Source organism: Oryctolagus cuniculus, chromosome 5, assembly GCF_964237555.1.
Source record: "Oryctolagus cuniculus chromosome 5, mOryCun1.1, whole genome shotgun sequence".
Classification (NCBI taxonomy): domain Eukaryota; kingdom Metazoa; phylum Chordata; class Mammalia; order Lagomorpha; family Leporidae; genus Oryctolagus; species Oryctolagus cuniculus.
This window is the reverse complement of record NC_091436.1, coordinates 33,861,310-33,878,512: the sequence shown is the minus strand read 5'-3', so window position 1 is coordinate 33,878,512 and position 17,203 is coordinate 33,861,310. Positions and strand designations below refer to the sequence as shown.

Sequence of the window (17,203 nt, the reverse complement as noted above, 5' to 3'; positions counted from 1 at the left end):
TGAAATGGGACAGTTAACCAAAACTTACAGTTACTAAACAAAGCCAATCAATTTTTCAACAACATAGTTAAATATACTACTGACATTATATACTTAACAAAACAATTTTTCTTAAAGATATAATTTGTATCATTACTGTCCAATTAGGAATAATTACAAATTAAAACTGAAACAGTCTGGTAGATTTGGTTATTAATCATTTTCAGTGAAGACATACAACACACAACCTCTACACTATACCTTGATCAATTCCACTTAGCTGATGGTTTGAAAGAGAGTTGGTAGATTGTTTCAGTTCTTCAGAATCATATTCTTCTACAGGCTCAACAACTGAAGGTTTGTCACGTCGTGAGTAAATAAATTGAGCAGCTAAAATATAAAATGATTAAAGAATGCTGTAATATAGCCATTTCTCATTAGCTTTTTACCTCATCCTTGCCTACTTTTCTGTGCTGCCTGAAATTTTCTCTTCTCTGGTACAAATATTTTACATGATATAAGAAACTTCCTGTTTTCATAACTAAGAAAATACTAGGCTAATTTTCACTCCCCCTGAGTCCAAAAGTTCACCAAAAACCTAGGTCTTAAACTTCGAACGATTTAAGCTTTCAGTCCCACACTGATACTATAAACTAATGAATGACATATATTTACCTTTGACTTCAGACATCAATGTGTGTGACTCTGCAATACTGGCAGTGCCATCTCTCAAAATATAGCTGGAATATTATGTATTTTATTAAAAAGAGGAAAGACAGATTATCAAGGTGTCCATATATGTGGGAGTATCATAAACGAAATACAAGCATTGATGTTTCCACCTCCACTGAACTCAATTCTGAAGACAATATTCAGTTGTGAAGGAATAAAATTAAAGAATATATTAAGGACAGAAACTGTCAACAAAAGGCAAGTTTTTATTAGGGATTTTATAATGATTAGCTTTCTGTCAGATCATGTAACATGCTGCTTAAGAGTTCCCACATTTGGCTTCTGTACGGTTTTTCAGGAAGCTGTCGCTCCCCCTCTTCGTGGAGGAACGACACCAAGCCCTGCCTAGGCTTCATATCCGAGTCACGGCACCATTATGTCGCTCCCCCTCTTCGTGGAGGAACGACACAGGACCCTGCGCTGTTCTTTCGTCTGCTCGGCCCTCCCCGGGTTTGCTGCTGGTTCTTCCCGGGTTGGCTACTATCCCTTCCACCTCCGTGGAAGGGCAGTTCCCCCTGGCCACATTCCCCACTTCCGCAGGGGAGCGGCACACCGCCGGCCGGCTTTTCTCGGGGGCTGCACAGGTGTTCCTTCAGCTAGATGTTCCCCTTAGATGTTCCCGGTGCATGTTGTCTCTCTCCTCCTTTATAGTCCTCCTCCGCCAATCCCAACTCGGCTGCCCACACGCCGAGTACGCTGCTCTCCAATCAGGAGCAAGTCCTACAGTTTATTGGTTGAACTGGAGGCAGCTGTGCGGAAGCTGTTTACTTCTCTCCCAGCGCCATATTGTGGGAGAGCAGATGCATAGAATAAGTCTTAATTCCAGTAACTCAGTCCAGTCCGGGCTGCTCCCCACAGAAGCCATTACTTATGAAAGAGAATTTATGTTTAAAATTTATTAAAAATACACAAAATATGAACCTATAGCCTATGTGTAACACCTAAACTCAGAAGGCCATGGCATAAGAGCTTTCTAGTCAGGTTAGCAGGAAAGGCAAAGAAGAAAAATGAAATTATTTGAAGAGTCAATTGAATAAAAAAGTGCCACAGAAGCACAGATGGTTAAGCAATCACTGAACACTGCAGTAGCTGTAACAAAAAAGGTACATAACCATTCAAATAAAGCTTAATCTACAGTGCCTAGGTTCAAGTCCTACGTTCAAGCTCCACTTCAGAAAACCTAAAGGGGAGAATGTATCTAGGGAAAAGAACAGAATAACAAAAAAAAATAGAGCAGTGAAGGCAATTCAACCTATTCTGCTAAATACATGCTTTCTCATACTAACTGGCAAATAAGGGAATGATGAGGGTGCTGAAGATGCTTTAGTTGATGAAATATTCCCCCCAACAATTCAACGTTTTTTTCTCACCACATAATGGTAGCAGATATGAAATCCAATAACACCAACCAAACTGTAATATTATACTGTAATTCTGATGATACTATAATTCTACATAGCCTCACATTCTTCCGCTTGGCTCAATTTCTTCAGGTGCCTTGTTTTTGGAACCCTTTACTACACGGTTCTCCAGGCCTGGGTGCATTTGACCTTTGCAACATTACTCATTAGATCCAACACTTCTTCCAGGTCCTTCTATCAAGCGTTCATTTTCTTTTAATGTAAAGTCTTTTATTTAATGAATATTTATTAGGAAGTTACATATCTTTTCAAACATACAAGCATTTTTAAGATAATTACTGTTTTTGTAGGTACTCTATAGATAAGCAGTCAGTCCTAATCCTATCTTTTGCCATAAGTTGTTATTCTTAGTATATAATTTAGAAGAACACAAAGTTTTTCAAGAATGCACATATTCACTTACAAATATGTATATGTGTGTGTATATATATATCCCTGTTTTTCAAAGTAGTAGTAACACTATCTTATAAAGTCAGTATGCCTAAATAGTAAGAGTCACCCCATTCATAAATTCTCCAAAAGAACTCCTTTCTTCACATTTTAAAATCTCAAAATTAGAAATATGCTTTACCATCAGATACCATCTCATTACAATGTAATCCTAGAGCAACAGCCTTTTGTTTTGAAGGTCAGTAAAATAATGATATGCCTCACAGTCCATAACATCAGATTTAATAAAATATAATAGTACTAAAAATGTAAGTGGGGTCATTTTGTGCCTAATGATCTACAAAATGTTTTTCCAGGTTTAATAAACTGTATTCAGTTTAGCCTGAAAATATATTTTCCTCAACTTCTTCTCAGAACTGTGAAGAAGAAAACTGAAATCTAAGACAAACCAAAATACTAAGTGAGGAATGGGTAGTTGGTTCAGTGGTTAAGATACCACTTGAGACACCTGTATCCCATATTGAAGTGCCTAGGTTCAAGTCCACATTCAAGCTCCACTTCAGATTCTACTTTCCTGATAATGCACACGCTGGGAGGATCAAGTGATGGTTCAACTACTGGGATCCCTGCCACCCATATGGGAGGTCCAGATTGAGTTCCATTCTCCTATTTGGAGAATAAATCAGCAGATACAAGGTCTCTCTCCGTCTATCTCTGTCTCTCTCTTCTCTGCCTCTCAAATAAGATAAATAAATAAAACTTTTAAATAAAAATATCAAGTGAGCCAAGAAAGCAGATGCTTCCCTCAACAAGTTTCACTTGAGAAATACTGACAGACAAGAGGAAGTTCTCAATTAAGATTTCTACTGTACCTCCTAGGAGCTACTTTTTGGGGCTGGGGAGTACAGTATTCCTACTACCAACAACCCAAACACCATAAATTCAACTGAGACTTGGGCCATTGTTTTGCAAGTAGAAATGGTTGGGTTTGCTAGGAAAATAGCTCCCAAGAAGGTAAAAGTAGTCCAAACTTTTGAAGTTCCAATGAAAGCCCAAAAGGCAAGAAATATAATAAAAACAAAGAGAATAACAATGATGAGAAAAACAATAAATACAACTTTTAAATCACAAACTTTGATGGAAATGCCTTCTAAAAAATGCACATCTATTGTGACTCTTTAAATTTAAGGCATTTTGATGCAGGCATTCGGTGCACCTGAGATGCCAGTATCCCATATCAGAGTGTCTAGGTTTGAATCCCAGCTCTGTTCCCAATTCCAGCTTCTTGATGGGAGGCAGTGATTGATGGCTCAACTGGTTGGCTCCTTGCAGCCCATGAGGGATACCTGGATTAAGTTCCTAGCTTCTGGCTTTGGCCTGGCCTAGTCATGGCTGTTGTGGGCATTTGGGGAGTAAACCAGCAGACAGAAGATTTCTTTCTTTCCTTCTCTCTCTCTCTCTCACTTTCCCTCTCTCCCTCTCAAATACAATTTTTTAAATATAGATTTACGGTATTTTGAAAAGCACAAAAGTTCAAAGAATTCAATATTTATTTCCTGAAACTATCCAAAATTGCTTTCTAAACATCTTAAAATAAAAATCATCTGTGAGACACTCATTAAAATAGCTTTCTAGGCTTCTTTCCCTGAAGATTCTGATTGAGTAGTGCTGAAACTGAGCAGGCAATCTGTATTTTTAAGAATTATTCACAGTTGATTTATATCATCAGGGAATATTACAAACCACTGGCCTACAAGCTCTTCCACTTGTAGTCCACTCTACAGTATTCTATCATCAGTTACCTGCCTAAAAGGTACTAAGTAACCTCCAATAGACTGACAGTACAAACCAAATTAAACACTATTAAAACACCCTGGCTCTTATCTCTCTTCCTAGCCCTCTGTCCTGTTGCAACTAGCATGAATTCAGGTCTAGAAAACAAGCCTCACTTAAAAGCCGTTGGTTGACAAGTGTTGGACTCTACTGGGACATCATTCTTACTCACAAATTTACCAGAACCATCCCATATCCTTTTAGAAGCTTTCCCAGATGCCTTAGTTTCTTATCTACCCAACTGTTATGACAAGCTATTTGAATGGCATTTTAGACAAGCTGCCTTATGTCAAAGAAATTAACAAATTTCTTATACATAAATTGATGTTTAACAAAGGTTTTAGATTGGAATGGACCAAGTAAGAATAACTTCAAGTCATATTAGCTGAAACAAAATACATAACCATTCAAATAAAGCTTAATATATAGGTGCTTTTTGCTATCCTCACTCTCTGACATATACTCAGTGCTCAATAACAAAGGAAATCTTTCTGAAGGAAACCAAAAAGCTGTTATGTTTAGAAATCACCTATCCATCAGAAAAAGTGTTTAACAGAATTCAAAAGCATATGTATGTGTTGCAGAATTTTAGGGAAAAAATTATATTAATTGGTAAAGTCATCCAATTATCACATGACACCATGAATTTCATCACGTCTTAAACGACATTAGTTGCTTCTTTGAGAACAGAAAGCATTTTTTTTTTTTTTAATTTAGTTGACAGGTAGAGTTATAGATAGTGAGAGAGAGAGAAAGGTCTTCCTTCCGTTGGTTCACTGCCCAAATGGCTGCTACGGCCAGCGCTGCGCCGATCCAAAGCCAGGAGCCAGGTGCTTCCTCCAGGTCTCCCATGCGGGTGCAGGGGCCCAAGCACTTGGGCCATCCTCCACGAAAGCATGCTTCTTAAACTACTCACATGTTTTGGAAAAATATATCATTAAACAGGAAAGCAAGTCTGATCTGATATCACTATATTATAAATGATTTGAAACAAAAAAATCCAGGGGACAGCACTGTGGCATGGCGGGTCTCCTTGGCCTACAATGCCAACGCCAGCATCCCAAACCAGTTCATGTCCTGGCTGCTCCACTTCCAATCCAACTCAATACTAATGGCCTGGGAAAAGCAGCAGAAAGTCTGAATGAATGTCTGTGCCCCTACCACCCATGTGGGAGACCCAGATGAAGCTCCTGCCCTTGGCTTTTGTTTGGTTCAGGCCAGGCTATTGCAACCATCTGCAGGGAGAACCAGCATGATGGAAGATCCATCCATCTCTCTTTCTCTCTCTCTCCCTCTAACTCTTTCAAATAGATAGATTAAAAAAAAAAAATCCAAAATTACAAACTGCGTTAAAAATACCAGTTTGTCAACAGAAGAAACTCCAAACTCAACTATCTCCTGCTTTGACAATGTCAGTGATTCTTGGTACAAAACAAACTCTTAGAATGAGACTGTTCAGAATTACAAACTTTCAGTTGGACTGTCCAGAATACAAACCATAGGTATGACACACATCAAAAGCTAAGACTCATGGATAAACCCTGATCTAGAAAGCTAGGTCATTAAAGCACACCTCAGAAATGACAACCTATGAAAGTCTAACCTTGTTATTCATCAATGCATTACTCAAGACTGCATGCTATGTCCCCACATAAGCCTAGATATATGACTGCATTATCCTGCAATAATAAAGTGCCTTTCAGCTATCTCTCTCTCTATAGAAAGGGTTCCAGTCTTATGCAAACCATATTCAACCAAATTCCAAATCCTGTAGACTTCAACTCCTATAAATTTTCTCTTGAATCCATTTCCAAATCCAGTGCTACCACTCTTGTCCTAAGCCAAAAAAAAAAAAATTGTTTTTATAATTGAAGATGCTCTTCTTTTAAATTTTTTTTTTTTTTTTTTTGAGAGGGAGAGTCAGAAAGAGAGAGGTCTTCCTTCCACTGTTCACTCCCCAAACAGCCTCAATGGCCAGAGCTAGGCCAATGAGAAGCCAGGAGTCAGGAGCTTCTTGCAGGTCTCCCACACAGGTGCAGGGGCCCAGACACTTGGGCCATCTTCCACTGCTTTCCCAGGATATCAGCAGAGAGCAGGATCAGAAGAGGAGCAGCTGGGACATGAACAGCACCCATATGGGATGCTGGTGTTGCAGGTAGAGGTTTAATCTCCTACACCACAGTGCCAGCCTGAAGGTGCTTTTGACTTTTTTGGGTTTTTTTAATGAATAAAATGAATGCATTTTTTCATAGATACAACTTTAGGAATATAGTGGTTCTTTCCCCCTATCCCCGCCCCCAGCTCCCATCCCACCTGCTTCTCCCTCTCCCATCTCCTTCTTCATTATGGTTCACTTTTAGTATGACTTTATATACAGAGGACCAACTCCATGCTAAGCATAGACTTCAACAATTTGCACCCACACACACAATATATATAGAGTACCGTTTGGGGAGAAAATTTACAGTCGATTCACATATTGCAATTCATTAGGGACAGAGGTCCTACATGAGGAGAAAGAGCACAGTGACAACTGTTGGTCATTTAACAATTAACACTCTTTTTTTATGACATCAGTGATCAACCGAGGCTCTTGCCATGGGCTGCTAAGGCTATGGAAGCCTTTGTGACCATAGACTCCGTCGGTATTTGGACATGGCCATAAGGGGATATTCTCCCCTCCCTTCAGAGAAGAGTGTCTCCTTCTTTGATGACCCTTTCTTTCCTCTGAGGTCTCACAGAGATCCTCCGTGTAGGATATTTTTTGTCACAGAGTCTTCTAAGCCAAAAATTTTCAATGCATGCTATAAATAGTGAATAGCTGCTGTGCCACTCCCAAATTTTCTGACTGCTGGGTGGGGGCCCTTAAAATTGCATTTCTAACAAAGTCTCACCAAAATAAGCTTATCTTTTAATCCCATTTTCCATGAACTTTCTGAAGTATACCTGTATTTATGCTACACTCAACTATGGGTAACATGCACCTTCTTTTAAAGCCAGATTAGGGGCCGGCGCTGTGGCATAGTGGGTAAAGCCACCACCTGCAGTGCCAGCATCCCATATGGGCCACCAATTCAAGTCCTGGCTGCTCCACTTCCGATCCAGCTCTCTGCTATGGCCTGGGAAAGCAGTAGAAGATGGCCCAAGTCCTTGGGCCCTGCACCTGTGTGGGAGACCTGGAAGAAGCTTCTGGCTCCTGGCTTCGGATCAGCACAGCTCCGGCCATTGCGGCCATTTGGGGAGTAAACCAGTGGATGGAAGACCCCCCGCCCCACCTCTCCTTCTCTCTGTGAGTTAACTCTGACTTTCAAATAAATAAATTTCAAATAAATAAATAAATCTTTAAAAAAATAAATAAATAAAGCCAGATTAAGTTACTAGGTATTTTCATCTACTGTATATATAGTAGCCTGAAATTTGAAGACAACTGTATTGTTAGGAAAATGCAGAAGCCAAAGGCCAGGATCAAAGACTCACTCTTTGCTGGAAAGAATTTATACAGATCCTGATATAGTAGCAAAGAAATCTTTAAGCAGATAAGATAGAAGATAAAACTCTGATGTGGAATCAATCACACAGGAATTCGAATTCTAAATCCCTCTCAGCTCTAACAGAATTCTGAAATGTATTTGGTTCATTTATCAGACAGCTAACAGTAAACTGAAATATTATTACCCTGTACCCATAAATATGTACAATTATTATGTGACAACTTAAAGAAGAAGAAAACACCACCACAGGATCACAAAGAAAAGTCTAGGCAAAACACCTCACAATTTCTAATATTTAAAAGATTCTTGGTAATACACAATTAACTGCTCCACAGACTCCAGACTTTAAACTTTCACTATTGACTAAATTAGCATTTTAGGGGCAGGCATTTGGAATAATAATTAAGATGCCAAATGGGACACCAGCTCTGCTCAATTCCAGCTTCCTGCTAATGTGCACCCTGGGGGACAACCAGTGATGGCCCAAGTACCTGGGTACCTGCCACCCATGGAAGACTCGGATTGAGTACCCAGCTCCTACCTTCAGTCTGGTGTACCCTTAGCTACTGTGGGTATTTGGGGAATGAACTAGCACATAGAAAATTTCTCTATCTCTGTTGGTCTTTCTCTTTCTCTTTACCTTTCAAATAAATAATAAATGTTTAAATTACCATTGAATACAGTGCTACCAAGAATACTGCAAAAAGAATGATCTTCAGCATTTTCTTCAAAATGTTTAAAACTAAATGATAGAATCGAGACTTTCTATTCTACTCATGGATGAACTCTTTATGTCCATTTAAAAATTAACATAAATTATATTTCTAAGTGTTACGTATTACAGTCTTAGGGAATACTCTAACCCTAGAATGACAAAAGTATCTACTTGACATTTTGACAACTCAAATCATGAAAATCATATTTCTTAAAATTCACCTGTAGGGGCAGGTGTTTGGTCCAACAGTTAAGACGCCAATTGGGACACCAGTATCCTGTTTCAGAGTGTCTGGGTTTGAAACTCAGCTCTCACGTCCAATCCAGCTAGGTGCAAATGCACACCCTGACAGGCCGCTGGAGATGGCTCACATACTTGAGTCCCTGCCACCCGTGTGGGACAGCCAGATTGTGTTTCTGGCTCCTAAACTCAGCCTGGCTCAGACCCAGTTATTGCAGGCACTTAGAAAGTGAACCCGCAGATGGAAGATCTCTGTCTGCTCTCTCTGCCTTTCAAATAAATAAAAAAAATTTTTTAAATAAAGTTCACCTGTTGATGGAGAAATGCAGTAATCATCCTCCACAGACTGGCCATAATAATCATCATCTTCAAAATCTGAAACAAAAAAAAGAGATAAATTCACTTATAATTTTCTATATTTATTAGTGAGGAAGTATCTGAATTCTCTCCCAAATAAACTGTTCATCAAAAGCAAAGGAACCTGAAATGTCTATTTTTCCAAAAAGTAAGAATTTCACTCACAAAGTATTCACTGACATTCTATATAAGTAAAGATATGCATGGCTCTTCAGTTTTTAAACCAAGTGGGTTTTAACAAATTTTTCCAAGTTTTCACCTCATATAAAAAAATTAATCCTACAAACAATATACTTGAATTGTCTTTCCAGTGTTGACAAAGACCTGAAACAAGCAATCCACCCCAGTTTTCACTAACTGCTCTCCAATAACCAAAGCAGCTCTTTCCATAGAACTGACTAGCCTAGGATGTACAATGAGAGCAGTTTCTCTTCTTGTGGAGCTGGGTAACCTCTATATAAACCTGCCTGTCTCTTTAAACTTCAGTGTGCTCACTCCACTGATGACTAACGACTTTTCTCTCTAATGACTGGAATATGCTTGCTGATCAGATTTTCCCAAGGCTCTTTATTTCTTCCAGCTCAGGTCCCAGCTTTCATGTCATCTCTTTACAGAAGACACCAGTAAGAAGTGAGCCTCCCTGCCACCTTTACCCCTAGCACACTTCTCCAATTCAGTGTCTTCAAAGCACTGACACCTAGTTCACTCCATGAGCCTATCAGCTTCTTCAGAGAAAGACTTGGTTTAAGCAGCTACTTGGCACTAAATTAATATTTATTTTATTACATGTTAATGAATCAAGCTACTTACCAATAAAAACTAACAAGGATCATGAATACATTTACATAAATGTATTCACTTATTCATCTGACAAATACTCATGTTATGTCAGGGACTACCAGACACATCCGTGATACAATAGTGAGCACCCTCCCAACTCTCTCCAAACCAAAATGTGACTGGAACACAGACAAGGAAATAGGCATCATCAACCACATGACAAGTGCTCAGCATGAGAAATACCAAGCAACTGGGGAACACACATACAAAAAACAAAACTAGAACTGAGAGTGGTGTGGCAGGGGAAAGGTCCCCAGGAATACAATATCCAAATCAATTCCACAGGAAACAATTAGTTAATTTCTGATGGTACTCATACGGGAGGGATACCATGCCCAAAAGACAAGTTAATAAGTGACAAGTTATTAGTAAATGAGACATCATTCACAAATACATGTATTTAGGTATTAAAGGCAATAAAATATTTTTTACTAGGTCAGTTTCTCAATACTGAAAATGACCATAAAGTGTCATAATGTAAAAGATGAACAGAATTCTTTTCAAGTAATCTTTGTAAAGTGGTTCTTTTCCTCAACAATATTTTGGAGTATTTACTAGATGGAAAGTTTTGTGCCAGACACTGGAGTAAATATAAAATAAAGTATGGATTTTGCTTTCCTGAGATTTTTAAATTAGTAGTTGAGGCAATCATGTAATGTACTATCCTAATTACAAAGAAAAACAAAGTAGGAATTAAATAGAAGCTCCACTAGGCTGCAGAGCACAAACTCTCAGGAGGTTATATCACTTTTGGGAAAATTTTAAATTAGTATTCTAAGTCCAAGAGAAAGCTTAAGTTGGGAGAAATAAACTGGATTCTGAAGATGAGGAGAACTTTTACAAGCAGGGAAAGGGGATGGAGCTCCTCTGCTACAGAGGAACAACCTGGTTATGATGTCAGCAGTTGTTCCAAAAGAAACCCGGTTAACATGACAACCTGACCTTGGCTGGACAAGGAGAAAAGACATTTGGCACTTACTCCCTCAGATCTGGCCCCTCGCCTCTACAAAGTCTTCTTTCACATAAATCCTGCATCAACTCCTCCAGGCCACTGTGATTGAGGTTCTCACTTAAGTAGCCCCCACAGCTCTTCATCAGTACTTTCCAAGTACCTCATACCCTAATCATCTGGTAACAATTTGTGTTAGCTCCGCCTTTAAATTACTCTCAAAAGCCCACTGCCAGTCCCCAGGGCTTAGAACAGCACTCTAAGCACTCAGTGAGAATTGAGGAAATGATAAATGACTATTACAGAAATGAGCATGACATAAGTTTTTCATGCCCTTTATATTCTATGGGCAAAGATGTCTCCCAGTCCGAAGTCATTTCTCAAGTGGCAGTGGTCCACATGTAATGCCTACAGCCGCTACAATATTTACTTGAAAAGGCCACCACTCAGAAGTCACCACCACAAAATTAACTTGACAGACCAGCTCACAGCCTCCAAACCTAGCACAGGGTGTCTGTTAGCTGCCCTCCACTAAGCTGAAAGCACACTAGCATCCTAGCATAATCTACTGGGGTGGCCAATAACCACCAACATATTATGCACTACAACCTCTGCACTCCACAAAGCAACAGGTCTTTAATTTATTCTGCAGTCGTTCATGATTGTTTTTGTTCTCAGTTTGTGTCTCGCGTGGCGATGCCTGTAATTATCCAGTACTTGAAGAGAGATGTGCTCTCCTAAAACTAATTCCAACTCCTTTTAAACCCTTTGAGAACATTCATACATTTTTCTTCTACTTACTTTTTAAAAACCACTAAATCCTATCCCATGCCCTCCTTACTACACACTGCTCTTTATTTCCATTTCAAATGCATTTATAGTAAGCATTACCAGCCAAGAACTGAGTAAACACTCGGGATCATGTGATCTACTTTGGGCTTTTTTAAAAATATGTATCTGTTTTTACTGCCCCAATTCGAAATTTGCTGAAAAATATTCAATCAGCTCAAACGAGATTCTGACCTAAATATATACGAATATACCTTGTGTACATTTTTCCTTTAAATGTACAAATAACACGGTCACACCAGGTCAACTGAATGTTAAAGCACTAAGTCAACTCGTCTTTGCAAGTAAGTTACGTCTCACGAACATTTTCGAGAGGGGGGTCGGGGAGAGGGGCTAAAAGGCGGCAGTGAGTGCCCAACCTGGGGGCGACAATCGGAGATCTGCTCATGGGGTGAGTGCATAAACATCGCCAGATCCAGACTCGCCAAACGCCCTTCCCATACGACGCTCCGCAGCACCTCCTCCTCCCCCCCAAAAAAGATCCATTCCGGAGGGCGGAAACCACAACCTAACGCCACTCGCTGGCACTCGGACCTCCTATTATTTGCCCCAGCTGGGCCTCCGAATTCCAGCCTGGCACCCCTGTCCAGTTCACACATGCGGGGGAATGCCAGCTGGAAGAGCCAAAAGGACGTCTCGGCAGGACCCTGACACCTACCTTCATCGTAGTTATAGCCTCTGACATTCCGATGTCGGGCCATGTTGGCGGACAAGGCGTTCGCCACCGCCCCTTCCAAAACACCCCGCTCAGACACTGACTAGGCGCCAACTGCGGCCTGGCGACCACTTGTACGCCATCTTGGCTTCCGGCAGGCCTCTGCGCCGAGCGCTTGCGCACGCGCAAAGACTTGTGTGCGCACTGCGCGACGGCAACCTCTCAGGGTCACTGTCCGCCTCGCTGGGGAGACATGCGCATTCTGCGCCGGGCCGGGGGGGGGGGGGGGGGGGAGTGTGCTGTGGGGTTGGCCCCGCCCATAGGGCCGCAGATTGACGCGCCTTCCGAGGGGGAATCCCCGCCACGTACACTTTATTAGAGTGAAATACTGCGAGCGGCGCGTTCAGGATGATTTTCCAAATGTGGCTTCCGATAAGCTACTGAAAAAACTGACAGTGTGCTCAATAAAAACATCGAGCTTGTTTTATGACCTTTCACCTTTGAGGTCTAGTTAGTCATGTAATGGCATTCAACCTGTGTACATTTGGTGTAAGAATTAGTCCAAGCTTTAGAGGAGAAAAGAGCTTTTTAAGCAGGTGTAGGAGGGTACTTCAAAATTTTCGCGGACAATAGAATTAAAAGATAAACTTATTTTGGTGCAAAAATGTTTGAAACCATTTATTCACCATTTGCATTTTTCATGAGCTTTACAAGTACCCTCTTCCATGATTAATTGAGAACCTGAGGACAATAGGTCATCATGCTTTTGTGTATTTCATAACGTCGACTGTAAGCTGGATCCTGCACTACTGCCTTCAGTAAATAAGTATCTGCTCTTAGTCATGTAAATCATCTTCATCAGCATCATAAAAAGTATTCATTGAGCATTCCTTGGACATAACCATGTGCACCTGCTGAGTATTAAATACGGGTTTTTAAGCATATCGCTGGCCTTAGGTGGTAATGATGAGTGATGCTGATGCATACATCTATAACCTACTATTAAATGTCTTCATTTCCTAGGACATAAAGTCAGGAGTGCTATGTAAAAAAAACTAACCTCATTATCATGCTGCACAAACCACTTCCGGTTTTAGCTTGCGGTTTTGAAATGGTGATACTTCACATCAAAGGCAAAAGTCAAATTCTGGAAGTTAAGTAAAAGCTTGCTAAGCCTTCTGTTATCCATGGTAGAAAAGAATACTAATAAAAGTAAAACAAATTTGATTTATTTCTGCAAGTGACTTTGAATATAATTTATACACGCGTTTGAATGTGTCAGTCTACCAAATAGTTGTTCTTAACCACCATTGGTGTTTACTATAACTCTAAGACGAAATCTATTCAGAAGTATAGTTGCTAACTTTCTATGGCTTAAGTGTTTTTTTTTAAAGATTTATGTATTTATTTGAAAGTAATAGAGAGAGTAACAGAGAACAAAACATCTTCCAAATGCTGATTTATTCCCCAAATGCCTGCAATAGCTAGGTCTGGGTGAGGCTGTGCCAGGAGCCAAGAACTCCGTTCCTGTTGCCCACATGGGTGGCAGGGGTCCAAGTACTTGAACCACCATCTGCTACCTGGTCAGGCATATTAGCAGGAGGCTGGACTGGAAATGGAGTAGCTGGAAATCAAACCTGTACCCTCACATGGGATGCAAGGGGTCACAAATAGTAGTTTAAGCCATTGTGCCACTATGCCTGCCCCTTTATTTTACACTTTTACATGCTTCTTCTGTTGCAACCTGTTACTTTGTATAGCAGAGGTAGTAATAGTAACTCACAGAGTTGTAAAAAATGATTTATCCATGTAAGATAATTTAGCATGCATCATGGTAGGTGCTTAAAAATATTAAAATACAAATGGCAGCTTCTAACCCACTGTAATTATCAATTAAAAATTCAAACAGAACTTGTTGAGGAACAAAGTGACTCAGTTGGGAACTGACAAGACCTCCCACTGGGCCCAGCACTAGACACCATAATTTTAGCAAGTCCCCACCTTCAACTCTTCTTCCAGTGGCATTCATTCGCTGTTAGTATAAGACCTTGGGGTTTTGGTATGTGTATGAATTGGAAAGCCAACTGTTGTTCAAACTATAGCAAGCCCTACTACCCACCCAAAATCATGAGCTCACTTCCTTCCTAAAGGATGTCGCATAAAGTGATTATAGTGATTATTTGCCACAAATAAGAAAGTCACAGGGAATGATTTTCAACAAACTGAGGAAATGACTGTCTTTTAATTTAGGGAAAAATGAATATGTAAGAGGAAAACGTCTTGTCATCACATGTAGAGATGTGTACAAGTGCACACAGGCACAGTTGAGAAACATATTCCAACATAGGTTATGTGTTATGGGAATAATGCTTAGACTCTTCCTGGGTTGAGATTTTAGTATTAAAATGAAGCAAAGGATTGTTGCGGGGCTGAAGGGTCTGGATTCTCGTCTCTGAGTAACAAAGGATGCACGAAAGAATTCAAGGACAAGACATAGATAGAGAGCAGCAGAGGAGTAAGAGTGATTAGCAAAGCCAAAAGTGCTGGCTCCCTCTAGAGTGAGCTGCAACCTGACAGACTGGGGCCATCCCTTAATGTGATCTGGAGGCAGAGGGAGTGATGTTTTAGATGGGATTTTCCAGGAAAGTGGGAAGAGTTCTAGGAATTTGGTGACTGCCCATTTTAGGAAGTGTCAGAGGTGTCATGGCAACAGGCACATGGTGGGAGTGGGAGTGTCAGCCATAACTTTACAATAATGGTGTTATCATGGTCTATAGGTCATCACAGGAGGCAGTCAGCAGCCATTTGGATGTGTTCGGCCATTGCCAGTTCTGCACAATGGCTTCCCTTACGACAGCAATTTCAGATTATTGGCCGTGGGAAGAGTTTCAGAGGCAGCCTAGGGGAGGGTGTGGTGACAGATTTGCTTCTGCTCTTTCTGGGCTCCCTATCACCTTACCTATAACAGGATGACCTTCGGATACTTTCTGACCCTCTTGCAACTGGGTATGGACCATCCAGGGTGGCTGCTGATTGCATCTCTAGTATATGACTGAGAACATGAGAGACAACCTTAGGGAACATCATGAGCTTTGATGGTTTTGAAATGAGCCTCGATAGAGACTCGTGAGCTGCTCAAGGCATTAGCCAACGACCACCCCAACAGCAAAGCCTTCACTGACTTCCTCAGAGAGTATTCGGAACTTGATCCACTACCCCCAGAACTTGGTAGGTGTGATTGTAAAAGTTCAGTATTGTGGTTGGATGGAAAACACCATGATTTTGAAAAAACAGAAACCTGGATTTCAGACTGCTTTGCTGCTCTTTTTTGTTTTGTTTTGTTTTAAAAGATTTATTTTATTTATTTGAAAGTCAGAGTTAAAGAGAAAGAGAGAGAGAGAGTCTTCCATCTGCTGGTTCACTCCCCAGATGGCCGCAACGGCCGGAGCTGTGCCGATCCGAAGCCAGGAGCCAGGAGCTTCCTCTGGGTCTCCCACGAAGGTGCAGGGGCCCAAAGATGCGGGCCGTCTTCTATTGCTTTCCCAGGCCATAGCAGAGAGCTGGATTGGAAGAGGAGCAGCCGGGACTAGAACCAGGGCCCATATGGGATGCTGGCGTGTCAGGCCAGGACTTTAACCCACTGCGCCACAGTGCCAGCCCCTTGCTGCTCTCTGATCGTTAACTTCTTTGGGCTTAATTTCTTCATCTGTAAAATAAGTGTATATGCAAATGTATGTCTTCTATTTTATACAAAGCGAATGAAGGGATATATGAACAAATAGTAGCTCTTATATAATAGGCACTCCATATATGCTAGTTTTCTGTCTCACTAGTGAGAAAATTTTATCTTTGTTTCTTTAGCACCCTGATGTCTGACACTTTGAATGTTTGCTCAATGAATTAATGAATAAAAAAGGGAAATATAGTGGTAAGTGTCTTGCTGTGAGATAGTTAACAAATGTCATAAATAACTATATAAATGATTCATTTTTATAATGATTTGTGAAGATTGTAAATAAGGATACAATTTGATACATTTTGACATATATATATATACTCCAGTGAAACCATCAACCCAGCCAAGATGATGAATATATCCAGACTTCCAAGAGTTTCCTCAAGTACCTTTATATATAGAATATAAAATACCAAAGTATTCAAGTGTTCCCTCTCTCCCTGTCACTGCTTCCTCACATGGTTCCTGGCAACAACCAATCATCTTTCATCACTGTAGAGTCATTTGTATTTTCTAAAATTTTATATATAGTTAAAATCACATAATATATGTTCTTTTTAAAAATCTATCTTCATTCACTTGGCATTATTATCTTGAGATTCATCCATGTAGTTACCTAAGTAAGTAGTGTGTTCCTTTTTATTGCAAAGGAGCATTGCATCCTATAGATATGCCACAATTTGTGTTTCTACTCATCTTTGAAGAGATATTTGGATTACTTCCAATTTTGGCCACTACAAATAAGACTTCCATGAATACTCAGAGGCAAATCTTTGTATGGACACGAACTTTGACTTCTCCTGGGTAAACATAGGGGAGTAGAATGGTTGGGTGATATGACAGGTTATCATAAGCTTTTAAAGAAACCACTGATTGACTTTCTGGAGTGGTTGTACCATTAATATTCTGTTTCCTCCACATCCTTGCAAATACTTCATATAAAGATACTGTGTTTGCTGATGTTCCCATGGCTTCTTTGATAAAGTGTCTGTTTGAATCTCTGGTCAATTTTTAAG

At 40.2% G+C, this 17,203-nt stretch overlaps 1 protein-coding gene across 3 annotated transcripts in view; it reads right to left on the bottom strand.

Annotated features, from left to right (window-relative positions):
- The window catches only part of HBS1L (HBS1 like translational GTPase), a 94,164-nt gene extending 81,447 nt beyond the window's left edge, over positions 1 to 12,717 (bottom strand). For all 3 annotated transcript variants that reach the window (XR_011388512.1, XM_051854308.2, XM_051854309.2), the window contains exons 1-3: positions 12,455 to 12,717; positions 9,111 to 9,176; positions 241 to 369 (exon numbers count right to left, since the gene is read on the bottom strand). Coding sequence is in view for 2 of the 3 variants with exons in the window: in XM_051854308.2 (XP_051710268.2) it covers positions 241 to 369; positions 9,111 to 9,176; positions 12,455 to 12,497 (238 nt within the window). In the remaining variant the exon portion in view is untranslated. The remainder of the gene's footprint in view (positions 1 to 240; positions 370 to 9,110; positions 9,177 to 12,454) is intronic.
- Between the last annotated feature and the right edge of the window lie 4,486 nt (positions 12,718 to 17,203).